The sequence below is a fragment of the Labeo rohita genome, chromosome 24, assembly GCF_022985175.1.
Source record: "Labeo rohita strain BAU-BD-2019 chromosome 24, IGBB_LRoh.1.0, whole genome shotgun sequence".
In the NCBI taxonomy this organism is placed as follows: domain Eukaryota; kingdom Metazoa; phylum Chordata; class Actinopteri; order Cypriniformes; family Cyprinidae; genus Labeo; species Labeo rohita.
The window spans coordinates 23,218,848-23,246,560 of NC_066892.1; the positions used below are offsets into that span (position 1 = coordinate 23,218,848).

The 27,713-nt window shown below is 35.4% G+C and overlaps 1 protein-coding gene across 2 annotated transcripts in view; it reads left to right on the forward strand.

Moving 5' to 3' along the window:
- Positions 1-7,193: 7,193 nt before the first annotated feature.
- Positions 7,194-27,713, forward strand: part of dpp6a (dipeptidyl-peptidase 6a) — a 393,063-nt gene continuing 372,543 nt past the window's right edge. The window contains exons 1-2 of one of the 2 annotated variants that reach the window (XM_051098107.1): positions 7,194-7,489; positions 7,856-7,921. In XM_051098107.1, coding sequence (XP_050954064.1) covers positions 7,865-7,921 — 57 coding nt within the window. In that variant the 5' untranslated portion in view covers positions 7,194-7,489; positions 7,856-7,864. The remainder of the gene's footprint in view (positions 7,490-7,855; positions 7,922-27,713) is intronic. The other variant, XM_051098108.1, reaches the window with a different exon arrangement.

Below are 27,713 nucleotides of genomic sequence, written 5' to 3' on the forward strand. Positions count from 1 at the left end.
AGTGGTTCTCAAACTTTTTTGTCCAACTTAATATTTGAAGGCCTCCCATATTCACTAATGTATTTCTGCTGTAATTATGACAGTTCTGCTTGTAGCTTCAAACAGTCTCATAAACAGAATCTGAGTGTGTTAAAACTGAGAAATTAATAAACAACATCACTTTAGTTCATAATACCAGAATCAGAATTTATGTATGTACTGTATATGTATTCAGTTTTAATTGAGAACTTTTTTTATTTTGATATATATTTTTACAAATTATTTGGTGCAAGAATCATTTCCTCTTCAAACAGGTGCCTTATCCACAGGTGTAGTTCCTCACATAAACTATTAAGCTTCATTTTTATCTTTTTTTTTTTTTTTTTTTTTTTTTTTTTTTTTTGTTTACAGTGTTGGCAGAATGAAACACCACTGAGATCTTGTTTGAAACTACAAGAGTTCTTTATAAGTTTCAATTGACTCTCCATTTAATCGCAACGCTTTCGAGGATAAACATTTGAGGTAAAAAAAAAAAAGAGCTATTGTTCTGGATTGTCAGTCTTGTGTATTTCCACTGATTGATTGTTGAATTGTCTTGTGTTTACCCGTCAAACTGTCAGGTCTGAGTAACTCTGAAACCATTAAAACATCTCTATTTCTTATTTCACTCTTGCTTTGTGTGTATTTGCCACACGTACACACAAACACCCACATGCAACTTTGACGTGTGCTGTGGGACTAGAGGTTTCCCAGGCCTCAGCCTTACAAATGGCTGAAGATTAATTGGCATTTTAAAGGTTGCTGTGGTTTAAGACGTGCCCACACAACAGCTTGCTAAATGAATTCTTCAACATCTGTTCTTGAATCTATGAGTAATCTCCTTATTAAAAGATGCAGGTTGAGGAGATCACCGCCCATCTGTTCGAAAGTAAGCATCTTTCGTGTGCGCCTGACTGAAAGAGCCTGACTGCTTTACTTATACATATATTCCACAGCTCACTGTATGCTGTCTCTCTCATGAGTGTGTGAAACACATGATGGTTGACACATAATTGACATGTCTGCTCAAAGCACATTGGTCTGGACTATGATCAAGCAGACTCAATGTATCATGATGCTGGGATGCCCTGAGGCAGTAACTGTCACCACCAACTATCAAAGCCTTGTACAAACATGACATACTGTATTTTTAATTTGACTTTAATTTTAAGAGAGAGGTCATGTTTGCTATACATATTGAACAGTAGAAATGCAATAAAGTAATTTAGGCAAAATAAAAACAATTATTATTTGAATAAATTTAAATGCTGCAGTGTTTGGTTATAATGTGTGGCTACCAGGGCATTGTTATATAATTGCAAAGCATTTGCTAAAGAAATGATTTACTTGCCAGCACTCAACTCTCTATGAAATTCCAATCTCTATACGGATCAGTTCTCCCCTTTGATAAGTCTCTGGTATTTTTTTTTTTTTTCTTTAGTAATTGTATCTTTCCTCAGGCAAAAATCATTAGTCTGATCATTTAGAAAAGTAACAGCACAACTCTTCTAAACAAATTGCATGATCTGCGGATCATTTATGTCTGTAATACAAATGTGAATGAGTTGCACAGCAAAAGTTTATTACTGAGGGTTTGAAGTTTAGAGGGTTTATGATATATGTAGGGCAACCAGATAAACACTGGAAATCATTAAAGTTTAATTGTGTGGTGTACTTGTTCATATGGAAGAATGAGATATTGAAATAGAACTCAAATGTTTGTTGCCAAAGGCAAAGTTTAGTAACTATACCAAGGCAGGAACTGTGAGTTTTGATATGATATCAGGTTTTACAGTCAGTTCTCTAAATCTGAGCATAGTTGAGCCAAAGCTGTCTGTAACAGGATAGATCTAAGACAGAAAAGATCATGATTTCAGAATCAGAATCAATTTAAACAAAAAGTGTAGTTACTATGCCTTTGACTGGTAGTATAGTGTGACTGAAACATTTACTACAATAAATAAAGACAATGATCTTTAATTTGAAATCGCCTAGGATTATTATTATTATTACTATTAATAATAATAATAATAATAATGATAATAATACAACATTCTGTTATGAAACTCTAGATGGCACAGTCCAATATGTTCTCATTTAATCTGACTCGATTATTCACATGATGCAGCTGATTGGTTTCTTTTCATATCAGCAGCCAATGAGCTTTCTGCTGAAAATTCATATACTTGGTTAGTGCTTGCTGTAGCAGTTGCAACGTGCTTCAAAAACCCTCCACCTTCCCCAGCTCCACCTGTATAGATCTTCTACGGGGTAGTTTCATGTATGTTATATATGGGGGTTTTCATATACTGTATGTGTAGCAGCACTATTTGTACATGCTCACAGCAGCATGTCTGTGGATGTATTGCCAGTAGCAAGTCTCAGTACTTGCTCTGCTGCAGCAGATCTATTCCACCAAGACCATACACATCAACATTGCCATGTACATTTATTATTATTTTATTATTGATGGCTGATAAATGCCATAGCATTGTGAATGCAAACATAGTGGATGGTTTGTGCAGTAAAGGTGTCAGGGTTCTGTCACTTCAGTCTGGTTTATTCTTAGTTTGGTGACAGAGCCTTGACACTTGTGTCATTTTGTCTTTGTTGAGAGTGCTCGGCTTTGTGTGGGCTCAGGTTGTATGCTCTGATGTCATACAGTACATTGTAGGTGTGAAGCATTGTGTTTGGTTCCCTGCATTTCTGTACAGTTTTTTTATTTTAGTTAATATTGTTATTATTATTATAAAAAAGCTCATTGCATCATGGATTTGAGTCTTTGCCTTACCCTTATCTTAATACCTCACAAAATGAATAGTTTGAAAGGGGTCCTATGCCTTTTTACTTAAATTTTAGTCAGTGTGTGGTTGTGCATGTTTGGGCATAAAATAGATAGAGATATTTTGTTTTTAAAAAATCCTTTTTCAAGAACTACAACGAACGGCTCCTATGGACTACAGCGTTTGTTTTCCATGTGTTGTGATGTCACAGCACGGTCCATTAGAATATCATTAAAATAAATCCCGCCTACGGAAATTCAAATGGTTGGGGGGGTGGGTAAGGACGAGGTGGGGGATTAGCCTAACATTAGCGATGCAGCGCAGAGAACCGCTGCTGGGACGCTTCATTGAGTATAACTTGTGGTATAAACACAAGCATTGACTAGACTGGCCGCGAGCAGCTCCGGTGGCCATGGCGGAGCCTTAATGCACCGCATAAATGTGCAGTGTGTAGTAAGAGATTTATTCATCATACAGTGTAGACAGCTTCACTTATATGTTTTTTTAGAATGCATAAACTTGCACTAGACTAGGCTAGGCTAATCAGTGATGTTATTCTTTGTGTTCTTAGTGAACTGACAGGGGCATGGTTTGATTTTTAGCTGACCAATCAGCAGAAAGGGGCATTTCGTTCCGCCCACGTGTAGAAATCGAATATTCAAGCTGTTTATTCATTTTTCCACCCCTGAACGAAAAACGAAAAATTAAGCAGAATCCTTGTTTTTCGTTTTTCTGGAAAAAACAAGAAAACAAAAAAGGAGCCGTTTTCTCGGGTTTCTTCTTTTAATAATAAAAAAAAAAAAAATGAATGTAGGAATGATACAAAGATTATGGAGGTAGAGCAATTAGCTCGTTTTTTTTTTTTTTTTTTTTTTTTTTTTTTGAAAAACAAACAAACAAATAAGCAGACAACACATTGGAGTAACTTTCACCAACAAATTGTTAAATACCTTGGTATTAATTAAATACCAAGCAGGTTTTGAATTCATGTTAACTTTAAGGTGACTTCTTATGTTGAACACCTACTAAAATGTGCAACTTTTTCAAAGACAGAAATGGATATTAACAGTGAATTCATGCAAACCGACATGAAGTTATAGTATGACAGATTGGCAGATGAGAGAGACTGTGTACACTATAAGAGTATTCAATAGTATAACATCCAATGCTTTCGTGGCATAAACTATTGCAGCACACACTGCATCTACTGAATTTGGAAACGGCCAGGATCACAGAGCTGCAGAAAGGATGAGGAGACCTCATAAATTAGATTATACAGAATAACTATTATAATGCACAAGTATATTATCTTGTCACCGCTATGATGCAACTCAGACTCACATTTACATTCTCAATATAGGAATGTAGTGCTCAAACAAAAATCTCAGAGGACCTGCTTAACCAAAGGTTGGCAAATCAACATACTCTCAGGGTAACTGATTCAGCACTTTTGTGAAAACTCTCACAATTTATATTCACCGCTTAATTCTACACATGAATGCCAAAAAGTCCATTGAGTGGGATTTGTTTTGCTTTCCTCCGTAAATCTTCCATAAGCCATTCTGCTCCGTTTCATTCTGCTGGTAATGTTTAGCACTGAGTGCTGTTGGGAGTAAATGTGTAGGGCTGAATAATAGAAACACAAACAGTGTTCAATTGAAATGAATAGTTCAATTAAAAGAACTGCCAAAGCATTGAAGTATCTGAGATAATAAGCCAGTGTGCATGTACTCAGAAGTTTCCAAATTCTTGTATTTAAATAATAATGAGGCTGAAAGAAAGAAATACATAGTCTTTAGCCCATTGTACTGTGTAAAATTTAGTCCAAAGTGTACCCTGTTTTATTTTAGTGATTAACATCAAGGTAAGGTACATCAGGGTAGACAAAAGCAAGACATTTTTTAATAGTGGAAGCACTATTGTTGTGTGCCTTGGATAGATTGTGTTTGTTTGAATTATTCTTATTATTCTTAAGTCACTTTGAGGGGAAATAAGTCTATTACTTGTGAATATAAATGGAAAACCATTTAATGGAAAATCTTGAGTAGTGGAATTTAGTTGAAACCCTAAAATAATGGAAAATGCAACCAACCAACCAACAATATGAGACAAACAATTATTCAAGTGTTTTCCAAATGTCATATTTTGAAGCTAAAATACAAAACAAAACAATTGGAGTATACATCCTTCGGACATGTCTCAAAATCATTTTCATCCATCCAATTTTATTGACAACAAACCTATATAAAAAAATCAAGATTCTTAATACCTCAATCTTATGTGGTATATAGAAAATGTCAGATTTGGCTCACCCAGGTATTCTTAGCAAACGAAGATTGATAGCAGTTTTGTAGTTTTGCCATTTTTCATGGCTTAGCACATCATACCTGTCACGATACCGCCATCAGTTATCTAAGATGGACAGGCTCACCATGTTTGGCCCTTAAATGTAGCAGAACAGAGTGAGAGCCAAACACTTCCTACTCTGTGATTAGGCGATAGATTTACCCTGCAGTTTGATTAATCTGTTCCTCTGCACCTGCTGATGGTACACTAAACTCCACACACACAAACATCATAAGCACTGGGATCGATATGGCTTTAGAAGTCACACTGAACTGGAGATGATGGAATTCTGTGCTAAGCCCCGAGAATCGCAATGCCAAAGTACAAAGGATACATTTTTCGAAGCTAGTCTTATGGTATTCCTTTTGAACTTTTCAAGTTGCTTAGCTAGATGGTTCAGATATTGTCAAGGAACCCTCTCACTGTTTCCAAAGGAAGTGATATTCTGTTAATTTTCTCATTTTTCTGAATTGTATTTGTGCTGGGGTTTTTTTTGTTGTTGTTGTTTTTTTATGGCAATTAGAGCTTAGCTGTTGCTGGCCAATAACAACATTCATTCTGAACCACCAATTAAGTCTAAATGAGCCATTTTACTGCATTCTCTTATAGCAAATAAGGATCTTATTTATTTAGGTTTTTTTTTTTTTTTTTTTTTTTTTTTTTTTCCAGACCACTGAACTTCAGTATGAACTTCATAAATGAACTGCAAGGGTTAAAAGTCAACACAAAATGGCATTTACAACACATTTTAATTCCATAATGTAACATTATGGGTGATTTTCAGCACATTTTAATTTTTGGGTGAACTATTCCTTTAATAGGTTTTAAATTAAATAATTTATGAAATCTCTGAATGAGTAATAAATCTTTTAATGCTAAGAAAAAAATAGCAATGGTGTATTGACAATTGGCATGGTATAGATATATATAGGAATTATATATCAGGAATTCATTTGATTGTAAAAAAAAAAAAAAAAAAAAAAAAAAAAAAAAAATGGGGGCAACAGGTTAATGGTTTGTGGAATACATTTCCTTCAGAAATGCTGTTAATACACAAATATCATTTTAAGACCTAGTTGGTATAGATACAGCATCAACCAACAAGGGGCTAACAGGTTCATTCACAGGACAAAAGTCATGGGACACACCAAATACACAGTACAAAAAAATAAACAGTTGAGAAACTCAAAAACTTAAGGCAAGGCACTTTTTTGAGTTTACTCAACTTATTAAGAAAATGTTGTATCAACTTAAAGTTGGACTGAGCTTTTATCATACACAGTAGTTCTACAAACTCAAAATTATTATTATTATTATTATTATTATTATTTATAAATCCACATTTAAACAGCTTGTTTTAATTCAATATGATCATTATATTTACATAATAGTGACCTATAGAGAATGCTCTAATGTAAGGAAAATAGGCCATTTTAAGTCGCGCAAACTAAATTGCCAAATTGATGTTACAGATTATTTTAATGTCAACTTATTTATTTATTTATTTATTTATTTATTTTTTTTTACAGTCTCATAAAAGCTTACAAAGACAAATAATTATTCATTAATTAATTAATTTGATCAATCATAGAAATACACCTACACTGATATTGCTATGGCTTAGTTGTTTGAAAAAAATGCATCTATACCCTCAGTAACATTATTGTTTGTTTTTATATCATACTGTACCTCACACACTAGGTAAAAGTGATCCTTCTAAACAAATTGAAAACAAATTCCATTTTCTTGTAGAGCAGAATAAATCTAATGGAAATTCTGTAAGAACTGTTTATCAATAGGATAAACACATATTGTGTAATTTTCTATCAGAGCCTTTATTTTATTAAATTATTGTAAAATCATATGAATCACATTAACTGCATTGCTTTAGGATTTTGAAACTATATGGATACTGTTTACATGTGCATATTACTCAAAGACATACATGTATGTAAGCAAGGTTTATGCAGCATCTTAATTGGTGGCTTCCTCCTCTCTGAAGTGCAGGAGGAGAGCGAGTAACTCCAGCACTCTCTACATGCCATGTGCAGCAATACCTTCTGCTCCATCTCTCCTCATCTGCATTTATGACCACACGTCGTTCTGATTTTACTGTGATATCTACTAATTCCTTATCGAGGGATTTTGAGGACTTAACAATAAAAAGGACATCACGACCTGCTCAACAATTCCAATCACCTTGTTTGCGCCGTGTAGAAACAAACTTAGTGCACTTTCTCAAGACTGTGTTAATCAGTGGGGATATCCGGGACGACTGCTTGAATTGAACTCATCAAGACTTCCAAAGACATTCAAAGAAGGCAGGTAAAGTTGATACACAGGTAAAGTTGATATTATTTTAGTGCGCTATAGTTTTGCACACTGTATGCGCTGTACAAGACACGTAAACAAAGACTCTGTTGTATATACTTATGCAGCGTGGATAGTTTTCGTATGGGACGCGTTTCTTGCGTTAAAAAAACAGTCGGACGGAGCCGAGCATAACGCGTGCTTCTCGAGAAGCTTTTAAAAACAGTTTAAACTTGATGCAACTGAATGTTTGAAAAAAAAAAAAAAAAAAACGTGTTTTTTTAAATGTGTACACATTCGCGCTAACAGGAGCGTTCTGGTTTTGACGCGTCACTGTGTAGACGCAGTGTTGGTGAGCTGGGATGTTTGTTGATGATTTATTTCCTTTACTGTTCCAGTGATCGAGAATGAATCAGACTGCAGGAGTCACAAACACTTACAGAAGATGCTCAAAAGGAGGAAAAGTAAGTCGCGGCTTTAGCTGTGTACAAAAATGCTTTCCTACACATTAACATATTAACAAAACAAACTGAACTGCAAGATACACTGAAGAGCTGTTATAGTCTATGATTTGACTGTTGTGTCGCAAGTGACGTTTAAGTATGGAAAAATTATTATGCTGTATGCTCGTAATTGATGTCTTGTTGGATTTGGACTACAAGGCTGAAAGTGATTTGTATATATGTATTGCGCAATACAGATAGCACTGAAATAGATGTAGTGAGAAATCACAAACAGCAAAAAAAAAAAAAAAAAAAAAAAAAAGGAAAAAAAAAGCGGCCCGCCACACATTAGCCAATCAGACATGCTGTCTGACTTGTCTCTCATTTTCTTCATACAGATTTTCTGAAATTAGGTTAGTTGACCTGTCTTTGGAGAGAGGGGTTTTGGAGACAGTGGGCTGTCTAATTCTTTGACAAAAGGTGCAGTTACATTACAAGATATGGTCAATAATAAAATAAATAAATAATAATAATAAATTAAAAATATACCACATACTTTACATTTTTTTCAATCAAAATGTGTTTTTAGATACTCTATTTGTAAAACAACTTTTATCTATTTTGGTTAACAGGTCAAAATTCACCCTACTTAAAGGATAGTTTACAAAAATTAAAATTCTGTCAAAACTGCTCAATCTCATGTCATTCCAACACTGTAAGACCTTTGTCCATCTTTAGAACAAAAATTAAGATATTTTTTGATAAAATCAGAGAGCTTTCTGACCCTGCATAGACAGCAACACAACTACTACGTTCAAGGCCCAGAAAGGTAGTAAGGACATTGTTAAAATAGTCCATGTGACATCAAACATTAAACCGTAATTTTATGAAGCTATGAGAATACATTTTGTGCGTAAAGAAAACAAACAAAAAAAAATTTATTCAACAATTTCTTCTCCTCCCTCTTAGTCTTAAACACGCATTCACGAGAGTACCACATGTTGAAAACATGTTGAAAACATGGAAAAAAAAAGAAGCTAATACCAGCCCAAGCTGGTTGGCTGGTCTTAGCTGGTTTAAGATGGTCAGGCTGGTTTTAGCTGGTCGTTCCAGCTGGTCTACCAGCCTAACCAGCTAAGAAAGTGGCCAAAATCCCTCTAAAACCAGCCTGCTGACCAGTTATGACCAGCTAAGACCAGCCAACCAGCTTAGGCTGGTTTTAGCTGTTTTTTTTTTTGGTTTGTTTGTTTTTTCAGCAGGGGCGCTCTGAAGTAGAACATCAGTCTCTCTTAATTCATTGTCTGTATATTCTGGATCGAAAAAGTAAGGCTTGGCAAAAAATTGCAAGTCAGAAGAGAAGAAATTGTTGAATAAAGTCATTATTTTTGTTTTCTTTGCACACACACACACATACTCTTGTAGCTTCATAAAATTCAGGTTAAACCACTGATGTCACATGGACTGTTTTAATGATATCCTTACTACATCTCTTGGCCTTGAACTTGGTAGTTGCGTTGCTGTCTATGGAGGGTCAGAAAGCTCTTGGATTTCATCAAAAATATCTTAATGTGTGTTCCAAAAATGAACAAAGGCCTTACAGGTTTGGAACGACATGAGGTTGAGTAATTAATGACAGAATTTTCATTTTTGGTTAAACCATCCCTTTAAAAGATAACGTTCGTATCATAGGGGCTATTTACTCTTGGCCTTATTATGTGTTTTTTTATGATCGGACAGCTGTCAGATCATGAAAAGATCAGGTGTAAATTCTCTCCAAAACACATTTAAGATGAATAGCAATCTGATCACACATCACTTCAGGAGGTCGTTTGAGATGTATAACACATGCAACAGACAAGTGTAAATGCATCTGTTTAATGAATCCACATATGTTGCAGCCTTTGATTTTGAAATCAGCTGATGATAAATAAAATGCAGTGCCTATCTTCTTTTAATGACATGATCTCCATTGAATTTGCATATAGGAACTAAAGATCGAATCAGATTTAATCTGAATTTTTTCTGAGACATTTATGTACCAGGTATAAATAGAACAGTTTTAACAAAACAAACAGCCAGTTTGAGAAAAAGCATGAAGTGTAAATAGGCCCATAAATGTAGATTATTTAGATGAAATATAATATTTTTTCCCTCACACTGGTTGAATAAACAGGTGTGCACATTCATAAGTAAATATGCCAATTAGCTGTTTTGAAAGGTGTGACTTCCATTTCGTTTTTAGTTCAAAAAAGAACAAAACACACTAAAAATAGGCCATATGGCTGTCATATTCTGCACTGATACAGTATTGTAGTTCTGCAATTTCATTATGCAAAGTAGACAGTGCCATTTGAGAACTGCAATGCTCTTCAATGTGCCCATAGAGTTTTTTTTTTTTTTTTTCCTGAAGTTTAATAGCAAATAGAATGGTATGTAAAATGTACAGTATGCACACTGTTTGCCCTCAGGCTCCTTAAACTCTCTGTTAGAGTTTCCAAAAGAGCCTTTACGCTTCGGGAATTCAGTCTGTTTCTTTAGCATTCCCAGAACTACCTGACTATAAATTTGGTTTGATGATGCAACTGGATGATGAGTGATAAGAAGTGACTTTTATTGGATCCCACTTTTGTTAGACATGGCTGTAAGTGTGGAACAATTCTCATCTTTCATTCTTTCTTATCGATTGATGCAGTTCTAGTTAAACCCGAATTTCTGTTATGAGCACTGCAGTGCAGAATACGGCATGTGTTTATTGATCTTGATCTTTCCTATGCTGACTACCCTTTCTGTTCTAGTACCTTCAGTGCTCATCACAAAACTGCTAAACGCCCTCAACAAACACATTTAGTACTAGCACTGCTTCCCCAAACAGATTTAGTATCAATAAGCTGATAGAAATTAATTTATTCACAATGCTGCAGAATCAGAATAAGTATTGCTTATTAATTTGGATACATGCTACTCTTGCTTTGCTTATGCTCTGAAAGGTCATGGATTGAAGGAGAGTATTGAAGTGTGCACTGTCTGATAATGAGAGACTCTGTTATGTTTAATTTGGATCAAACTGATAAGTAAGTGTGTGTTTGTGACATTTTCTCACCCAGTATTATGATAACGTCCATTAGGAATGACATTTTGCAGGTAATTATGATGTCTTGGCTCTGAAGTCAAATGTTAAAAACATAAAGTCATGTTAAGTCATGTTAAAATACTTTCTGCAGTGACAGTTGCAAGGATAGTAGTGTAAGGAACAGTTTTTAAAATTCTGTTGATCTTCAGTTTTGTTAACAGCAGGACTCAGTGCTAAGGATTTTTTTCTACTGGCCTGGTCATGCCAGTGGTTTAAATTTGTACTTGCCCAGTCAAAATTTTCACTGGCCCTGCCACAAAAAAGCATTCCCTTGGTTACCGCTGTAAACAAAGCAGCGCTGTGCTTATGAACGCTAGTTTAAATACAGAGGCAAATGAAAAGAAAACGCCATGCAAACATTCTTAAAATAGTCAGTTCCCCTCAGAGGGAATAACATTCATATAAACCCCATTTTAATATTTAGGATACGATTTCCAATATTTTGCGCAATGTGAACCGTGATCTTGATTTACCTGCTACGGTATTTTTTCCCCTCTTTGCGTTCGTCTTCAGCGTCTCTGGCCTCGTTTAATGGATGTTTAAAGAGTTCGTAATATTTCCACACACATGACATTTTGAAAAATGATTGCATGCAATTCGTGTGCAAGCCCAGAACAGAGATTGGTTGAAATATGTATAGTCGATCGGTGCATGTGTACACCACTGGATAAAATAATTATAGATGAATTATTGTTAAAGCTACAAAGCGGGGTACCTGGGGTGGCACCTGGGATGGCCAGCGCCACCCCTGGTCACCACGTAGACACGCCCCTGCACATATGAACTGCATATGGCCTCACCGGAAGTTGAACCCACGTTCTTTTTAACAGTAGCGCCCCTCGGAAACAGGTGGGTAATGGAAAAGAGATTAGAACACCTCTGTTTAAAAAAAAAATCAACTTTGATTCATCATGTCACTTGCTCTTTACTTCTCTTTATAAGGTGGCTTGCGATATGTATTTTAAGATAAAAATATTTTTGCAATTTTGTACTGTAGCATGGATTTTTGCTAATGACTAAGTTTGAGTGAGATGCCATGTGTTTCGATATATATGCTTACTGAATGCATTTTGTGTGAAAGCAGTTAAAAAAGATCCACTGCTGACAGACACTGCTGTTCAGCCGACTAAAGGATGAGTTTTGAAGATGTACCATAGGTTTTAAGATCATCGTTGACTGAAAGACTGAATGTAGTTGTTTTGCAGGCTTTACAGTTACTCACATTTAAAATTCTTTGTACAGCTTAAATCAAGTTCTAGGCTACTTCCACCTGAAATCTGAGGTCTACAGGGCTGTTTATGTCTGTCAATGCAGTGGCCATTGCGTTCAGATGTTGATGGCAGCCTTGGCCACTGTTCCTCACAGTGTAATGAGGTATATGTAAGGACAACACCATCAGTTTTGTCCTTAAGGCAGGACACACATCATGGTATTATTATCTTTATGACAAGCTGTGACAGTGGCAGGAACACAGAGGTGTGAAGGGAATCCTGTATTATCTCTGAAGCCTTTGAGGAGTCTGTGGACAGAGGTAGAGAGTGTCACATTGTGTGGGTTTTGTATCCATTCAGCTGAGGCTCAAGAAGAGTTTGATGAATTGTTCTGTAGGAAACATGTCATGACACTACACTGGAGCAGAGAGCAACTTTACAAAGGAGAAGTAGGATTAATGCAGACAGGCCCTTGTTTGTCTGCAGAAAAACAGCAGGATGTATATTTATAGGAGCCAATATAGTTTAAGTCATATAAATTTATATTTTCAGTCATATTAAGTAATATATTTAGGCTGATTCAGCTGTAGATGTTAAAATCTTTTTCCAGAGTTATTGTTTTAGCAGTTCACTAATGTAGGTTTTCCAGCACTTTTAAAGTGAGACAAATGGCACTAAAAGTGCACTTAATTTTCTTTAAAATGATGAATGTGGCAACATTATATTATGCTGGTTGCTGTATGCATCATGGCAGTTAAGAAATAAAATGTCGGTTGAGTGGTGCTAAAAGGTTAACACTGTATTGAATTTAAAAGTAACTTGCCCTAACCTAACTAATTGTGTAAACAAAAGCAAACTTGAAATAAAAGGCATTTGTTGAAGGACTTGCTTCTACAAGTCTTTGAGCTCTGTTATCATGAATTTTTTTCCCGCTGGACTGCTATGCTGTACCAGGTGAGCTACCAAGCAAGTTTACTATGTCAGAAAAGCATACATATGAAGCTGGTTATGTGATGCAAATGTCAAAATTGAATTTTTGTTTATGGTTGTACTTCCAGTAGTGCTCATTTCAGCTCGAAACTGCAGTCGGATGATATATCGGTCTGTGGCACATGGAGGCACATGGTTGCCGTTTGAAACATGACCACTGGCTCACCCACAAGGTTTCCCATTTTAGTATAGGAGAAAGAAGGAATCACTAGTGATTTTCTGCAGTATGTGTGAAAGAGACGTAGTTTTATAGTGTGTTTGCATTAAGGTCTGGATCAACTGAGTTCATTTTTTTCATGCTGTGTTTTTTTTTTCCCCCTGTCAATACTTTCAGTACTGCAAAGATTCATAAAAACCTGGAAATATCAGGGAATATAGTGATTTTTCAAGCCTGGAAAAGTCATTGAAACTGGGGGAAGAAAGAAAAAAAAAGTTTAACATTCAATACAAAGTTTTTATTTTATTTATTTGTTTATTTTACAAGTGTACGTTCATGTTCTAAAACATTTTGTCAGCCAGTAATTGCTCTTTGTATATGCAAGAAAAATATTTAAAATATATAATTATCCTGTAAATGTAAATATTAAAGATTACTTATAGTGTAATTTATTTATTTTTTAAAGTATTTATGTATGTATGTAGGCTATGTGGTTATTTATTTATCTGTCAATTACTATCATATTTATTATGGAGAAATTAAATGTGTGTTCAGTCATATTTGCCTACATGGAAAAAATGTTGCTTATCTGGCTTTTAACATTTTATCCATTTTCCCTGCTGGCAGTCTGTAGCAGCATTTAACCACTAGAGGTCCCTATTGTAATACATTCATATAAGGGAAGGTTTGATACTGTACATTTGGGACATGGTTTGATAACATATGCTGATTTTGCTTATCGGATGTGACAGTTTAATAAGAAAATGGTTGTGAGTGCATGCCATCTATTGAGCATGATGTACATAAAAACACAGATAAAGAGCTGTAGGTGCTTATTTGATTATGTGCAGGCAGATTTACTACCGTTCGCTGAAGTAAACATTGTACATGTCTGTGCATATATTGAGCTATATTACTGAACTTAAAGTTGACTTTTAGTAGGGCTGAAGAAGAACATGTTTATGTCATCGGAGGAAAGGAAAAGCATCTCAGCAAATCAGCATAACATGAGTGGATAGAGAAAAGAGTGTCTTTGCTGTGGCACTGTTCTCTGTAGTTATGTCTAGACAGTTTCCTCTGAAAATAAGTCCAAGAACAAACATCACCCGCTGTGATGAGGACAAAGTGGCCCCAAGTGCTCTCCAAACTTTTCCAAAACTTTACAAACAAGCACTAAAGAACACCTGCTCGAAGGAAATCTGAGTCTCCCATGACTTTCCCAACATCTGCTATATGATTGCAGTTGTAAACCTGAGTGGTTCCTGCTTTACTCTCCATGGAAAGGTAGTCGGTTTCATTCTTAGTTTTACCTGGAGGCAAGTTCACAAGAGTTGTATATTCAACAGGAGGCTATGTCATAGCTTCTGGTTGCATTCAGTGTTTGTGAACTTCAGCATGCTTCACTGCTTACAGGATAAATAATAGTGGTGGCTAGTGTAAGAGTTTGCTGTTTCTACAGACTAAATTAATAATAATTAGAATAACACCTCGTGTGGCTTGTTGAGAGATGATCTGTTGCTTTTCTAATGCAGAGATTTATGGTTTTACACAAGAAAACTGACATTTGGTACATTGATACATTGACTTGGGGGTTGAATCTTTTACTTGGGCTAAAATGTAACCACCTAGTTATAACAACTACATATCAGTGTCCTGGCATTGTGACAGTGGCTTTAGCATGTGCAAATACCATTTGCATTTCCTCTTGTAAACGTTTAGTACTTGCTTTATGGCTATGACAGTCATGTAAGATTTTGTACGGCGCTGTCCATGGTGCTACTGAGTCCAGGTGCTGAAGTGCTGGACAGCTCCTGATCTAAATAACACACTCAACTTCTTTTCATTTCCACAAGAAGCTTGCTATAAGTGAGACGACTCACTGAGTAGATTGTGTTCTCTTCAGCTTTGCTATCAGAGCTGGAAGGCTTTTACCCCAACAAAAATATACCTAGATTTTTGCATTTTCTAAAGAAAATGTTAGTAGTGCTCTGCTACACAGTTGCTAATGTATTCTGAGTGGTTGTTAGTGTTTTGCTATGCATTTGCTAGAGTGTTCTGAGTGGTTGCTAGGTTGAAAGCCCAACTTTAAATTTCTATGAAATTCTGGTTTCTAGATATGACTCAGGTTCTTACTTCATTGTATAGATGCAGGATTTCTGTGCTTATCATATTGTTGAGAATCTTAATTTTAGTATCTTAATATTTAGTTTCTTTGAACAGAACTCAACAAACAATATGATTTGAGGAATCATTCATGCCTGTAGCAGAAATGGTGCAGGGTATTTGTTCATATCAAGATATTTGTTCATCTCACCAACCGTATAAAACACCATTAATGAACACCATTAATGATAGTGGAGAGAGAAGATTTTATCCTGTCCTCTATTGCACATTTAAAATTAAATAATGAAGTTTTAATGACATTAATTACTATTAACTGATGTATGTGCATTATTATTATTCAAATGCATAGTAATTTGAAATGTTCTGCAATCAGTAAAAATAAGTTTTAAAAAGTAGGATCATCTATTTTCATCTAATCTTGTTTATGTAAAAAAAAATTTTTGATTGCACACAGCTAATCTATTAACCTCTGTTGGAAGTAGAGAGTTGACCCACGCTCAGGGGTGATGGTAGTTACGCTGTGTTTTGCATTGAAGTGTATCCCATAATTACAGTGGCAAGATTAGCCAACAGTGCAGCAGTGAGCTCATTGAAACGTGCCAGCTATCGAGCGTTAATTCATTACTCAGTCTGCTCCAATCTATAGTTATCACTGGAGGTTCCATAGCACAACTTATTGAAATAAGCATTGATTTGAGAGAGCAGGCTGCGGTAAGGTGGAGTACTTAATTTATTGTTTGCAATGTGCCTAATTATTGCTTTTGAAGTGTTTTCATACTCATTAACTAAGTCTTTTATTCAATGGCTGGAGAGGGGAAACCACATCATCAACTTAATGCAACGCTCAGTAAAGCTGCCTTAATAAAATATTAGCAGAGTGTGTGTTAGTAAAAACTAAGTCTAAAAATTCAGCTTTTCCCTAAACTTTTAAACAAAAACCCTCTAAAACATACCGTGTTTATGTGTGAGCACTAACCCATAAACTAATGGGTCACTCTGTGTCAAATCAACCAAATTTTGGAAACTTCCACGGCTCAAACTTTTGATTTTGCTATTATTTTTTTCTGTAGAAAGACAAACATAAATAGTGACAAAAACCAAAATATTAAATGTCACAGATGAGTATTTACTGACTAATCCAACATTTTCTAGAGGGGGGTCAAAATGACAATTTTCACCTGAAATTTGGAGCCAATTTACTGGGGTGTAAAAATTAGTAGGAAGAAGCTGGCAGCATCATTATTTAATTTTTACACAGAGATTGGTAAAATCGGTTGACTTTAACAATCTATTGTTTTATTACATGCCAGTGGTGACAGTTCAGAAATGGCAAAAAGCATTTCTTGTGTTTTTTGCTTCAAGTTTTCATGCCTGTAACTCAAAAGCTATTAAACATATCTTACTGTTTAAAAACGGGTCCCAATATCTATAGGACTGAATCATATACAGCCTTAGAAATGGATTAGATTATTAAGAATGAGAATCTAGATAGATATTAAGATATACTGAATACTTTTTGAGTTACAGGCAAGACAACTTTAGAAAAATAATATTTATAGAACTCAGATGTGTGTTCTTTGCAACTGAGCTGATAGAAAAAATCTCATTTTTTCATAAAACATTTCTAGTTTTAACATTATTTGTACTTTAGATACTTCTCTTTAAAAGAAAAAAGTATTAACTACATGCAAAGTGACCCACATTTGGGTTGCAATGTTTTTGACCACTAAAAATTTTACTAAATTACTCATTAAAATTTCCATATCTCTGAGATCGAACCATCGAGGGCCTTTAAAATGAAGATACCAAAAGGAAAGTTAGTTAATAACCAGAATCTTAAAGGATATTAAGGTATCTTTAATACTTCTTGAGTTAGGGACATGCAAACTTGAGGCAAAAAACACAAAGAGTGCTTTTTTGCCATTTTTGAACCATCACCATTGGCATATAATGAAACAAAGACTGCTGAAATCAACAGATTTTAGTGACAGACATACCAATCTCTGTGTGAAAGTAAAATAATGATGCCGCCAGCTTTCTAAATTCTTTTTACACCCCTGTAAAACTTTTGACCCCCCTCTACAAAATACAGTAGTGGATTACTAAATATGTGACCCTGGACCACAAAAGGGTATTAGGGCCTTTTTTTTGTAAATTGAGATTTCCAATCCATTGATATATGGTTTGTTAGGATAGGACAATATTTGGCCAAGATACAACAATTTGAAAATCTGGAATCTGAGGGTTCAAATAATAATAATAATAATAATAATAATAATAATAATAAGTATAAAATAATAAAATTGAGAAAATCGCCTTTAAAGTTATTCAAATAAAGTTCTTAGCAATGCATATTACTAAATTAAGCTTTGATATATTTATGGTAGGAAATTTACAAAATATCTTAATGAGACATGATCTTTACTTAATATTCTAATGATTTTTGGCATAAAAGAAAAATCGATAATGTTGACCCATGTATTTTTGGCTATTGCTACAAATATACCTGTGCTAAGACTGGTTTTGTGGTCCAGGGTCACATCTGTGACATTTAATATTTTGGCTTTCATAAGTATATATATTTGTCTTTCTACAGCAAAAATATTAACAAAATCCAAAATTTGAGCTGTGGACCTCTAGTTGACTTGACACTCAATTACCCAAATAAGTTTGTGTCATTGACATCCTGGGTGCATTAGAAGAACGAGCCAACTATGGTCACAAGTTTCATTGTTCCCAACATAGTTCAAAGATTGTTTTCTGGTTGGGTTGGAATAACAGCTCTTGACCTGTGGTTTGAAGCCTAATGTACTGAAATAGTTCATATTCTTGGGCCCAATAAGCAAGCTACAATTCAGTACATTCTATATTGTTCATTAATGATTCATGTATTACTAACGTTTTATATAATTATTGATATGATGACATTATATCAAAATTTGATACTCATAAACAACTGAAAAGAGAGAAGTGAAAATCATCTATCAATTTCAGCGAGTGAAGAACAAATTTATACTCAAGTGTTATGTGTTAGGTACATTATCCTCTCTGACAGACAGCATTCCTCCTTCTCGGAAAGTGATGTAATCAAAACTTCCAGTAGTGTGGGTTTTCCAGGTAATGTGTTCGCTGGACCTTTGCAGACCTCTGATATTTTTTGACAGACATTGATATTCAAATGATGTGGATTTGAGACTGATGGATCATAAGGTAATAATTATTTATTTCATAGCCAGCAAGTATTCAGTAAAGTAACTGCTGCCCATGAGCGTGTTATGTTGATGGTTTAGTTCTAATATTCCAAATGACAGTCAGGTTTAGTTTCTGACAGATGTAATAACGTGTTAGATGGGTGAATTGTTTGATTTTGGGGATTTATGAAACATGCTGGAGACCTACGGAAAAGAAGCCTGCTGATCTGCAGTCTACGGCAATTACATACTGCATGACATGATTTCAAAAATAAATGGTTTTCTTTTGTTTGTGCAAATGAACTAACATTGTGATATTAATTGTGATCTTGAAAGACTCCTCCACCTGCGATTGATGTCAGTTATGGTGGTCCTATGTTGTTGGTTCACAACAAGCTTCAAATGTGAAGGTGCAACCATGTTACTATGTTTTTGTTTTTTGAGCATTTGGTTAGTTTGTCCAATGATGCATCGTACCATGGTAGTTAATCATTGTATGGAGAGTTACATCACTGTATGGGAACGCACTGCTGGGCAGCTTGAATTACTTCAATTAGTCAATTTGCAGTCAAAAGCAGGAATGGGGAAATAATAGCAACCCATGTCTTCTCTCCTCCAAGGCCAGCAAAGTAATCATGGCCTGTAAGAATGAGTTCACCAGAGGCTGGAAAGCACTGAGGCACAGCCACGGATAACTTAGGGAATTAGACCTTGAGTAGAGACAGAGCAAGAGACAGAAAAGACCATTTATAATTCACAAGCTCAGATGCTTAATTAGTGAAGCAACTTTCTGCATGTCAACTAACACTGTGTCCTAACCAGGCGCGACTTGATGAAGCGACAAGCGATAAAAGCTATCTTTTCCATGTAAGTCTGATGCTTTTTTTCCCTTATCAACCACAACCATAATAATGAGGAATGGGACAGTCAATCACTTGGTATATCTTTCTGCTGAGACATGTCTTTGCGATGCTTCTAAAATATTTAGTATAATGAAATGAAATATTTGTAATATGTATAATCAGAATACATGGCAGGTTTGCAATGGCTGTCATTTCGTAAGAAATGTTTCTTGAGCATCAAGTGAGCTTATTAGAATGATTTCTGAAGCTTCATGCGACACTAAAGACTGGAGTAATGGCTGCTGTAAATTCAGCGTTGCCATTACAGCAATAAGTTATTTTAAAATATATATTTAAAGAATGCAAAGTTTCACTATATTACAATTTTTACTATACGTTTGATCAAGTAAATTCAGGCAATTCATATTTTATGCTTGGTAGTTTGCAATAAGACACTATTGCCATTTCATGCATGTGATGTTTATTAATTTGCTTTTAATTTTTTTAGTTTAGAAATTCTTCTTCTGTAATATACTCATACAGTAAATTAAAACGTTTTTAACATTTAAATATCTGTCAAGTTTCTAACAGTTTAAATAAATGCAATTTTTTCTGAACCGTTTGCTTGAATGAACTATTTCCCAGTATCATACCAGCTTTGGAGTCAGATGTTCGTGTTCAATTATATAATTGCAATATTAATAGTTTCAATCAACATTCCCAATTACTTGATGACATGGAATATGAATGAGATTATAATTAAAAATCCAATTCAAATTTAGCAAAGGGAGGACCCAAGTCCCAAGTAGTTCCCATGGTTTTGAAATTAAATGTTCAGCAAGCACAAGTAATGTAATCAGATGGATATTTCACCGTTTTGCAAAATGTTTCAGTTGTTTTTGTCCAGTCCATAAATGATCACACTGATGGAGAAAAAAGAGACATGCATAGACAGTCAAGCAGGTTTGAAACAACGTTAGACTAAGTGAATTATACAGAATTTTCATTTTTGGGTAAGCTATCCCTTTAAGTATCATAGTTAACTGATGTCTGTTATAGTCATTTGGAAGAGTATTGGGTCAGGCCAGGCCCAGGTTGCGTTCACTGTCTCTGGCTTTGACTCAGACAGAGGAAGGCAGCTTTTAATTACTAGATGTGGCTGTGTCACACACCAGCTCACCGCCATCACCACAGACTGACAAACACGACGGATTGAGGCCTCAAACCCAGCGGATCGGCTGCATAAACTCTGCCTAATGAATTCCTGCCCGACGTTACTCCACCTCTGCCTCATATTAATAGTGATTAGTGACACTTTTGTAAGCTAATGCGGATCGCTGCTGGGGAGAGAGGGTGATGGAGGTGATACTTATTCAAGGAAAAGAGCAGAGAAGGGAAGATGAGAAGCATCGCTGCTGCGGTGGACTGCCACTGGGACGATGTTGTCGTAAAACCACTAGACGGACGATGTGATTTATTGCGTGTGTGCATTGCTGCCTGCAGATTGTGCTGCAACAGCACTTCTCTGAACTATTTGATCAGCTGCTGTGGCTCAGCTTTGGACCTACTGTAATAAAGCACTGAGCAGGTGCTTTGGCCAAATGAGCAAAATCACCCCTCAATGAGCACGAATAGAGAACACTTTTAAGAACTTCTATATATCTGTCTGTTCACATCTTACAGACATCCCTACGATTTTTGATGTCCTTCTGGAGCTGTCCGTGGATATGTCTATTTTACAGTATGTTCAAAACAGCCCACAAATGCATTGGAAAAAAAAAAATAAAAGGATTACTTGGTCGGCTGAAAGACTCTTATCACATACTAGGTAAACGTTAAATTTCTGAAAAACCTGTTTGCATGTGCTAGATAATGCAACCTGAATAGGGTACGGGATTGTTTTGCACGCAGTTGTAAACATCCCCAAAAATACCTATTGCTTTAATTACAGCCATCAGTCGTTTCGTATATGTCTGTACTAGCTTTGCACACCTTGATTGGGGAATATTTGCCCATTCTTCCTTGCAGAATTGCTCAAGTTCAGTCAAATTCTGTGGTGAACGGCAATGGACAGCTTTCTTTAAATCCATCCTCAGGTTTTCAATTGGATTTAAGTCTTATCCTTCTTCACCTTCTTATCCTTAAGCCCTTTTGTTGTTGTTTTGGCAGTATGTTTAGGGTCATTGTCGTGTTGGAAGGTGAATGACCTGCCCATCTTTAGCTGTCTAGCAGAGAGACGCAGGTTTTCCTCAATTTGGATGTACTTGGAAGCATCCATTTTGCCTTCAATCCTGACCAATTGCCCAGACCCAGCTGAAGAGAAACACCCCCACAACATAATGCTGCCGCCACAATGCTTCACAGTAGGTATGGTGTGTTTTGCGTGGTGTGTTGTGTTTGCTTTTCGTCAAACATAGCGCTTGGAATTCAGTCCAATATTGACCAATTTTGGTCTTATCAGATCATAGCACCTTTTGCCAGATGGTATCTGACTCTTCCAAATGTAGTTTTGCATAGTGAAAATGACACTGAGTGTGACACTTTTTTAGAAAAAAGTCTTCTTTTGTGCCACCCTGCCATACAGTCCTTTGTGTTAAGCTTGGGAGATAGTTGTCACATGGACAGACTGACCAGACCCAGCCATAAAGCCTTGTTAGTCCTTTAAAGTTGCCTTTGGCCTCCTGGTAGCTTCTCTTATCAATATCCTTCTGGCTCTGTCATCCTCTTTGGACAGACGGCCTGATCTTGTCAAATGTGCTGGTGGTGCCATACGCAATGTTTTTGTAGCCTTCTCCTAACTTGTGCCTTTCTACAACTTTATCCCAGAGGACTTTTGAAAACACTTTCCCAACCATGGTGAATTCTTTGCCGTACCATGCACTATTAATGGTGGAATCTTCAAGAAACAGCTAATTTTATTCTGAAGTAGACCTGGTGTTTAATTGGAAATTGATTGCTTGTACCTGAGCAAGTTTATAATGGTTAATTCTGAAGAGCCTGTTTACACCTGGTCACTTCATGCATTTTCTCTGATCGGATAGCTATCCGATCGTAAAAAGACCAGGTGTAAATGCTCTCCGAAACCCTTTTAAGGCGCAAATTTGATCACTCAAACCACTGCAGGAAGTGGTCTGGGGCACATTCCAGACAAAACTGGACAAGTGTAAGTGCATCTGGTTGTTAAAACCGCATATGCAGATATTTCCAAAAATATTAAAATAATAAACATGTGAGAGTGTTTTATAGGCTGTATGGCATGTTACAGTCAGATACGACAGTGCTAATGCAACACGCATCGCCTAAACAGGCCCTAGGGGGCTGATCACTTCACCAAACCAGGCATTTCACTGATTAATTTTTAATAATCCTCCAGAATTTTTACTTTTTTAATTTAATGAATGAACAAAAAAGTTAGACTTCATTTATTTTATTTTCCAGGGTATAATGTGAAAAAAGGTAAAGGTTTTAACAGGGTATTATGGTTATTATTTCTATAGGCACTGTATATTAAAAATGTACTGGCTCTTTTGAGCTTTATAATGGCAGTGCATGGCCATTAGACCAAAAGTTTGGCCAAAACTCCAAAAAAGTGCATCCATCCATCCATCATAATTGCTCCCCACAGCTCTTGGGGATTTAATAAAGGCCTCCAGAGGTGAATTGATGTGTTTGTGTAAGAAAATTATTCATATTTAAAACTTAAATATAAACCATAATCTCTAGCTGCCGCCAACTGTTGTACGCATCTTCACGAAAGAGTGGGATTCCAGTGGATGATATAGGACGTAGGCGTATTTACAGTGAGAATCTCTTGGGAACCAAGTTTTGTTTACAGGAGCAAAGGAAGCAATGTTTCCTTTGCTAAGGTAAAACCATTCTCCTCTTGGCTTATATCAAAATACTCCAACATTTTTCTTTACAAATCCTTGTTTTGTACATCTAATTTGTGACAAATTTTGCTCACATTTGTGTTTTGTTTTGCTTTCTCCTCTGCATTTCCGCATTCGTCACTTTTTACTGGAGCTTACGCTATGCCTACATCTGCTGGAAAGCTACTCTCTCATGTACAGTACATGCTTGCGACAGTTGGGGATAAAGTGCACTCCAATATGAATTATATTCAGGGCTGGCAAATGATTCATCACGATTAATCGCATACAAAATAAAAGTTTGAATTTATATTATATATAAATAAAAATATTTTGTACAAAAATAACTTTTTTCTCTTAAATATATACATTAATTTGTGTGTATTTATATATACATAAAAATTACACACAGTACACACACATATATTAGGCAAACTCAAACTTGTATTTTGGATGCGATTAATCGCAATTAATCGCGATCAATCGTTTGCCAGCTCTACTAATATTCAACTCTGGTCACAATCAATCAGTCAGTCAATCTACAGTAGCTATCTGTCTACCTATCATCTTTCTAGCTAGCTAGCTAGCTGTCTATCCATCAATCTCGGTTCATCTATCCATCTAAACTTGTCAATTTTTGTGGTTTTAATTAGATTTCATAGTGTTTTCAGCGAGAAGGTGACTGACAGCAGGAGCGTTATGAGTCACACAGATCTCTCTGCCCTCTGAGTAAACGGTCGTCTTCACTAAACGCTGAGGTCATGACAGTCTGTCTGCCAGTGAATTCACACACTCTCAAGTCAACTCCCGGTTGACGAAAGGAACTCACTGCTGGGGTTCAAGTCACATTCAGAGGGGTGGACACACTTTTAAGCTTGCAGGCTAATATGATTATTTATTTTATTCAAAATACTTCCATATACCAAAACCCAAAGCAATAGGTACTATATGTATCCAAAATTGCTCTGTATCTTGCAAATATGGACACAAATATATATGCTAATGAAGAAGTTAATAATTATGTAATATGTCCTTACAATAATCAAGGTTTGTTCTATCTACTGATTCAAAACAACTAGGTACAGCCTTATTATCCAATTAGTTTAAGAACCATTTTCAAGTCTTTAATCATCCTCTCTTATCATTAAAAAGAGAGAAAAAAAAAGATGAAAGATATATTTCAGTTTCTCTGATCCTTCTTTGTGGGACGCCAAAGCCGACCTAATTAACTGCATCTCGAATGGCTGATAAACAACAGGTAAGGCTTAAAAAACCTCCTGTCTACTAATAAATACAGCCTTTCCCCACACACCCAAATGTTCCAGGAAGTGTTCAAAATGAAAGCGCCAACCATTTAAATGCAATCACACAGTACTAAACAAGCAAGCTGAAGGCATTATGCCGCAGTAACAATCCCTTTGACCTATGCACAGTAGGAATATCAGATGCATTTTGACAAATTCTGCTTAAATATTTGGACAGTACATTCACACAGTCCCCGGGTCTCACCTCAAATATCATTCCCCAAGTGTTTCCTCAGCTCAGAGTGTTTGGAATAGGAATCCTTTCATTGAAATGCATGGTGTTGCCTATAGCATAGCCATCTTCATATAACTGCAGCTGAGTGTTTTATTGACTATTTGAAAATGGCTGGCAAATAACCTGCTGTGTGGGCCGAGACAGCCCACATGGCCATGGCCATTAAAAGAAATGATTTGTTGAGTATGAACCACACTTAAACCTCACTCATGTCGTACAAGAGTGCAAATGAGCAGTCGTTTGGATGTGACAGGGAATGCCATGCACTGAAATGTAAAAAAGGGTTTTATAGGTGTAGAATCATCCCAATCAGACATTTTTAAATCACTCACTGGCATGACTACATTGCATTATGACCCCAAGGAATGTTTGTGTGGTTACAACAGCACAAACAGCTTAACAATAATGGGCCATTCTTAAGGTGTTTTTTTTTTTTTTTTTTAAAGAAAATTACAAATTAGTGGTCAGCAAATATGGAATTTCAATGGCAGTTACTTAAGCTATTACTCTGATCCTAAAAAAGGTGGTTGAAAAGTAGGGGAGAATGGGGTAAGATGGGCCATTTTTATTTTTATTTTTTTAATTTACTTATGTGGTCCTTAATAATCAATATGTGGTCCTAACCCTAACCTCAGTATTAGGCAGAAGTAGAATGAAAGTATCTAAAGTAATTTCAGAATGTTTCCTATAATTTTAAAGGATCAGAATGTTTTTATGACAAAGGGTTCTAAAATTATGACTTCATACAAAAATCGGTTCCTGTGGCTCAGTTTGTCCCAGGTTAGAAGTAAGTTGACCTGAGTCAGTGGGTAAGATGAACCATATGGGTGAAAACTGACCATCTGACTCAACGTAATAATCAAATTTTTATTTTACAAACAGTCATATTTCATTTTTTAAAGCTAACGTAAAATAAAACTAATCAAATTAAGTTTCGTTTCAATCTTTAATTGTTTGCATTTCTGAAACAATATGTTGAACACCAATGTTTTAATCTTCCCAATAACAAAGTTTATAGAGTAAAATTAAATTAAGAAACTGAATTAGAATGAAGGAATAGATATCACTGAAACTAATAAGCATTTTAGTCAAAAGATTCTTCACATGGTAGTTTTCTGCAATGTCAAACAGATCAACAGGGACAGGTGGAAATATATATTTGATTGTGAAGTGATGAAAAGCATCTTCTGGTTCTCAGAAAAGGATTTGGTGCACTTGTACACTGTCCCTATCAAATAAACTACAAATAATATCTATAAACTAAACCATTTGCTTAATATCACATTGAAATACTAATTTAAATTTCATTTAACTTATTTAACTTAACTTCAGTGCATTATGGTGGGGTAAGTTAAAGTGCTGGCTCAACTTACCCCACGACATTTGGCTCACTTTGCTCCATAGCTGGCATTTTGGAACAAGAAAACTAGCTATCTTACCAATTTAGGCAAATATTTAGCTAAATGATTTGCATGTTTTTAATGCTGCTAAATCACCTATATGCATTCTATATATTTTTAGACCTTGATAAATTTGCTTTCATGTAACAGCCATTACATCTGTTATGCTAAAATGTGACAAGCCAAAAATGTTTTTTAAAGTGAATGTCTGGCACTCCTTCCATGTGTTTCTTCTTTTCACAGTTTGGCAGAAATGATGGGTGATTTACAGAATACATGGTCACATGACAGTAAAAGTTGTACAATTGGCAAGATAACAGAGGATGGGTCAACTTACCCACACTTTCTCCTATTGCACCAATAATTGTTTGTCATTACTTAAATAAGTTCTTCATTTATGTCAACCCTGTTATAGGAAGTTTGAAAAATATCTGAATAAGTTGTGTAAGAGATGTCTCTCTGAGACATCCTGAAACATACCATGGGGGCAGCCTAGTTTCGATAGTTTGCTATTGGTCTGAAACTTTAATTTATGTACAGTGAAAAGAATTGTAAATATCTTTCAGTCCCATTCCAGACTAATAAGCTTCAACCGTTTTTCTTCTGAGGCCCTTAGGCAGCTCTTTTGATCTTGGCATGATGGTGCAATGTACAGTATTTTAATGCTTATGACTAAACCAGACTAGTTTATTTAGGTTTACATTAGATGTGGCCTTGCTCTTTAATGAAGCTTTTGCAATTTTGCAAAAGTTCTACAGATTGGACACATCCTAATCAAATATTATAAACTACAAATATTATAAAAGGACTTTTTTCAAACCATTTATTTACATAGTGCTTCAAATGTTTTGGTCAGTGTGCAAAATGAGTAATATGTCTATAAATGTCTTTTTTAGCCAGCAAATATAATATAAATTGCCACATAATTTATAGTGAGTGCTCTTGTGCTTTGTGCCAAAAAGATTTTAAACTGGTTTGGCTGAGGTTGTATGGAAACATCTAAAAGCCTATTTAAATAAATAAATAAATAAATAAATAAATAAACAGAATCATTTGGTCAAAAATATAATATCACATCCATATTATTATATGTAATGTCAGAAGGAACAAAGCACAAATTAATATTGTATTTTAAGACATCTTCTGCACTATACATCTATCAAATGATGCAGATAAGTTCAGTATCCTGAGTGAATTATGTTTATATTAAGTTAAAACAAAATTATAACACAATTTAATCAGTGAGGCTAATATGATATATAATAAATGTAATTATGTTTCTATGTAGATTGTATATGTGTAAATGTAAACTTTCAAATTTTCAAATTTAAACTTTTTTTTTTTTTTACATGGCCAAATA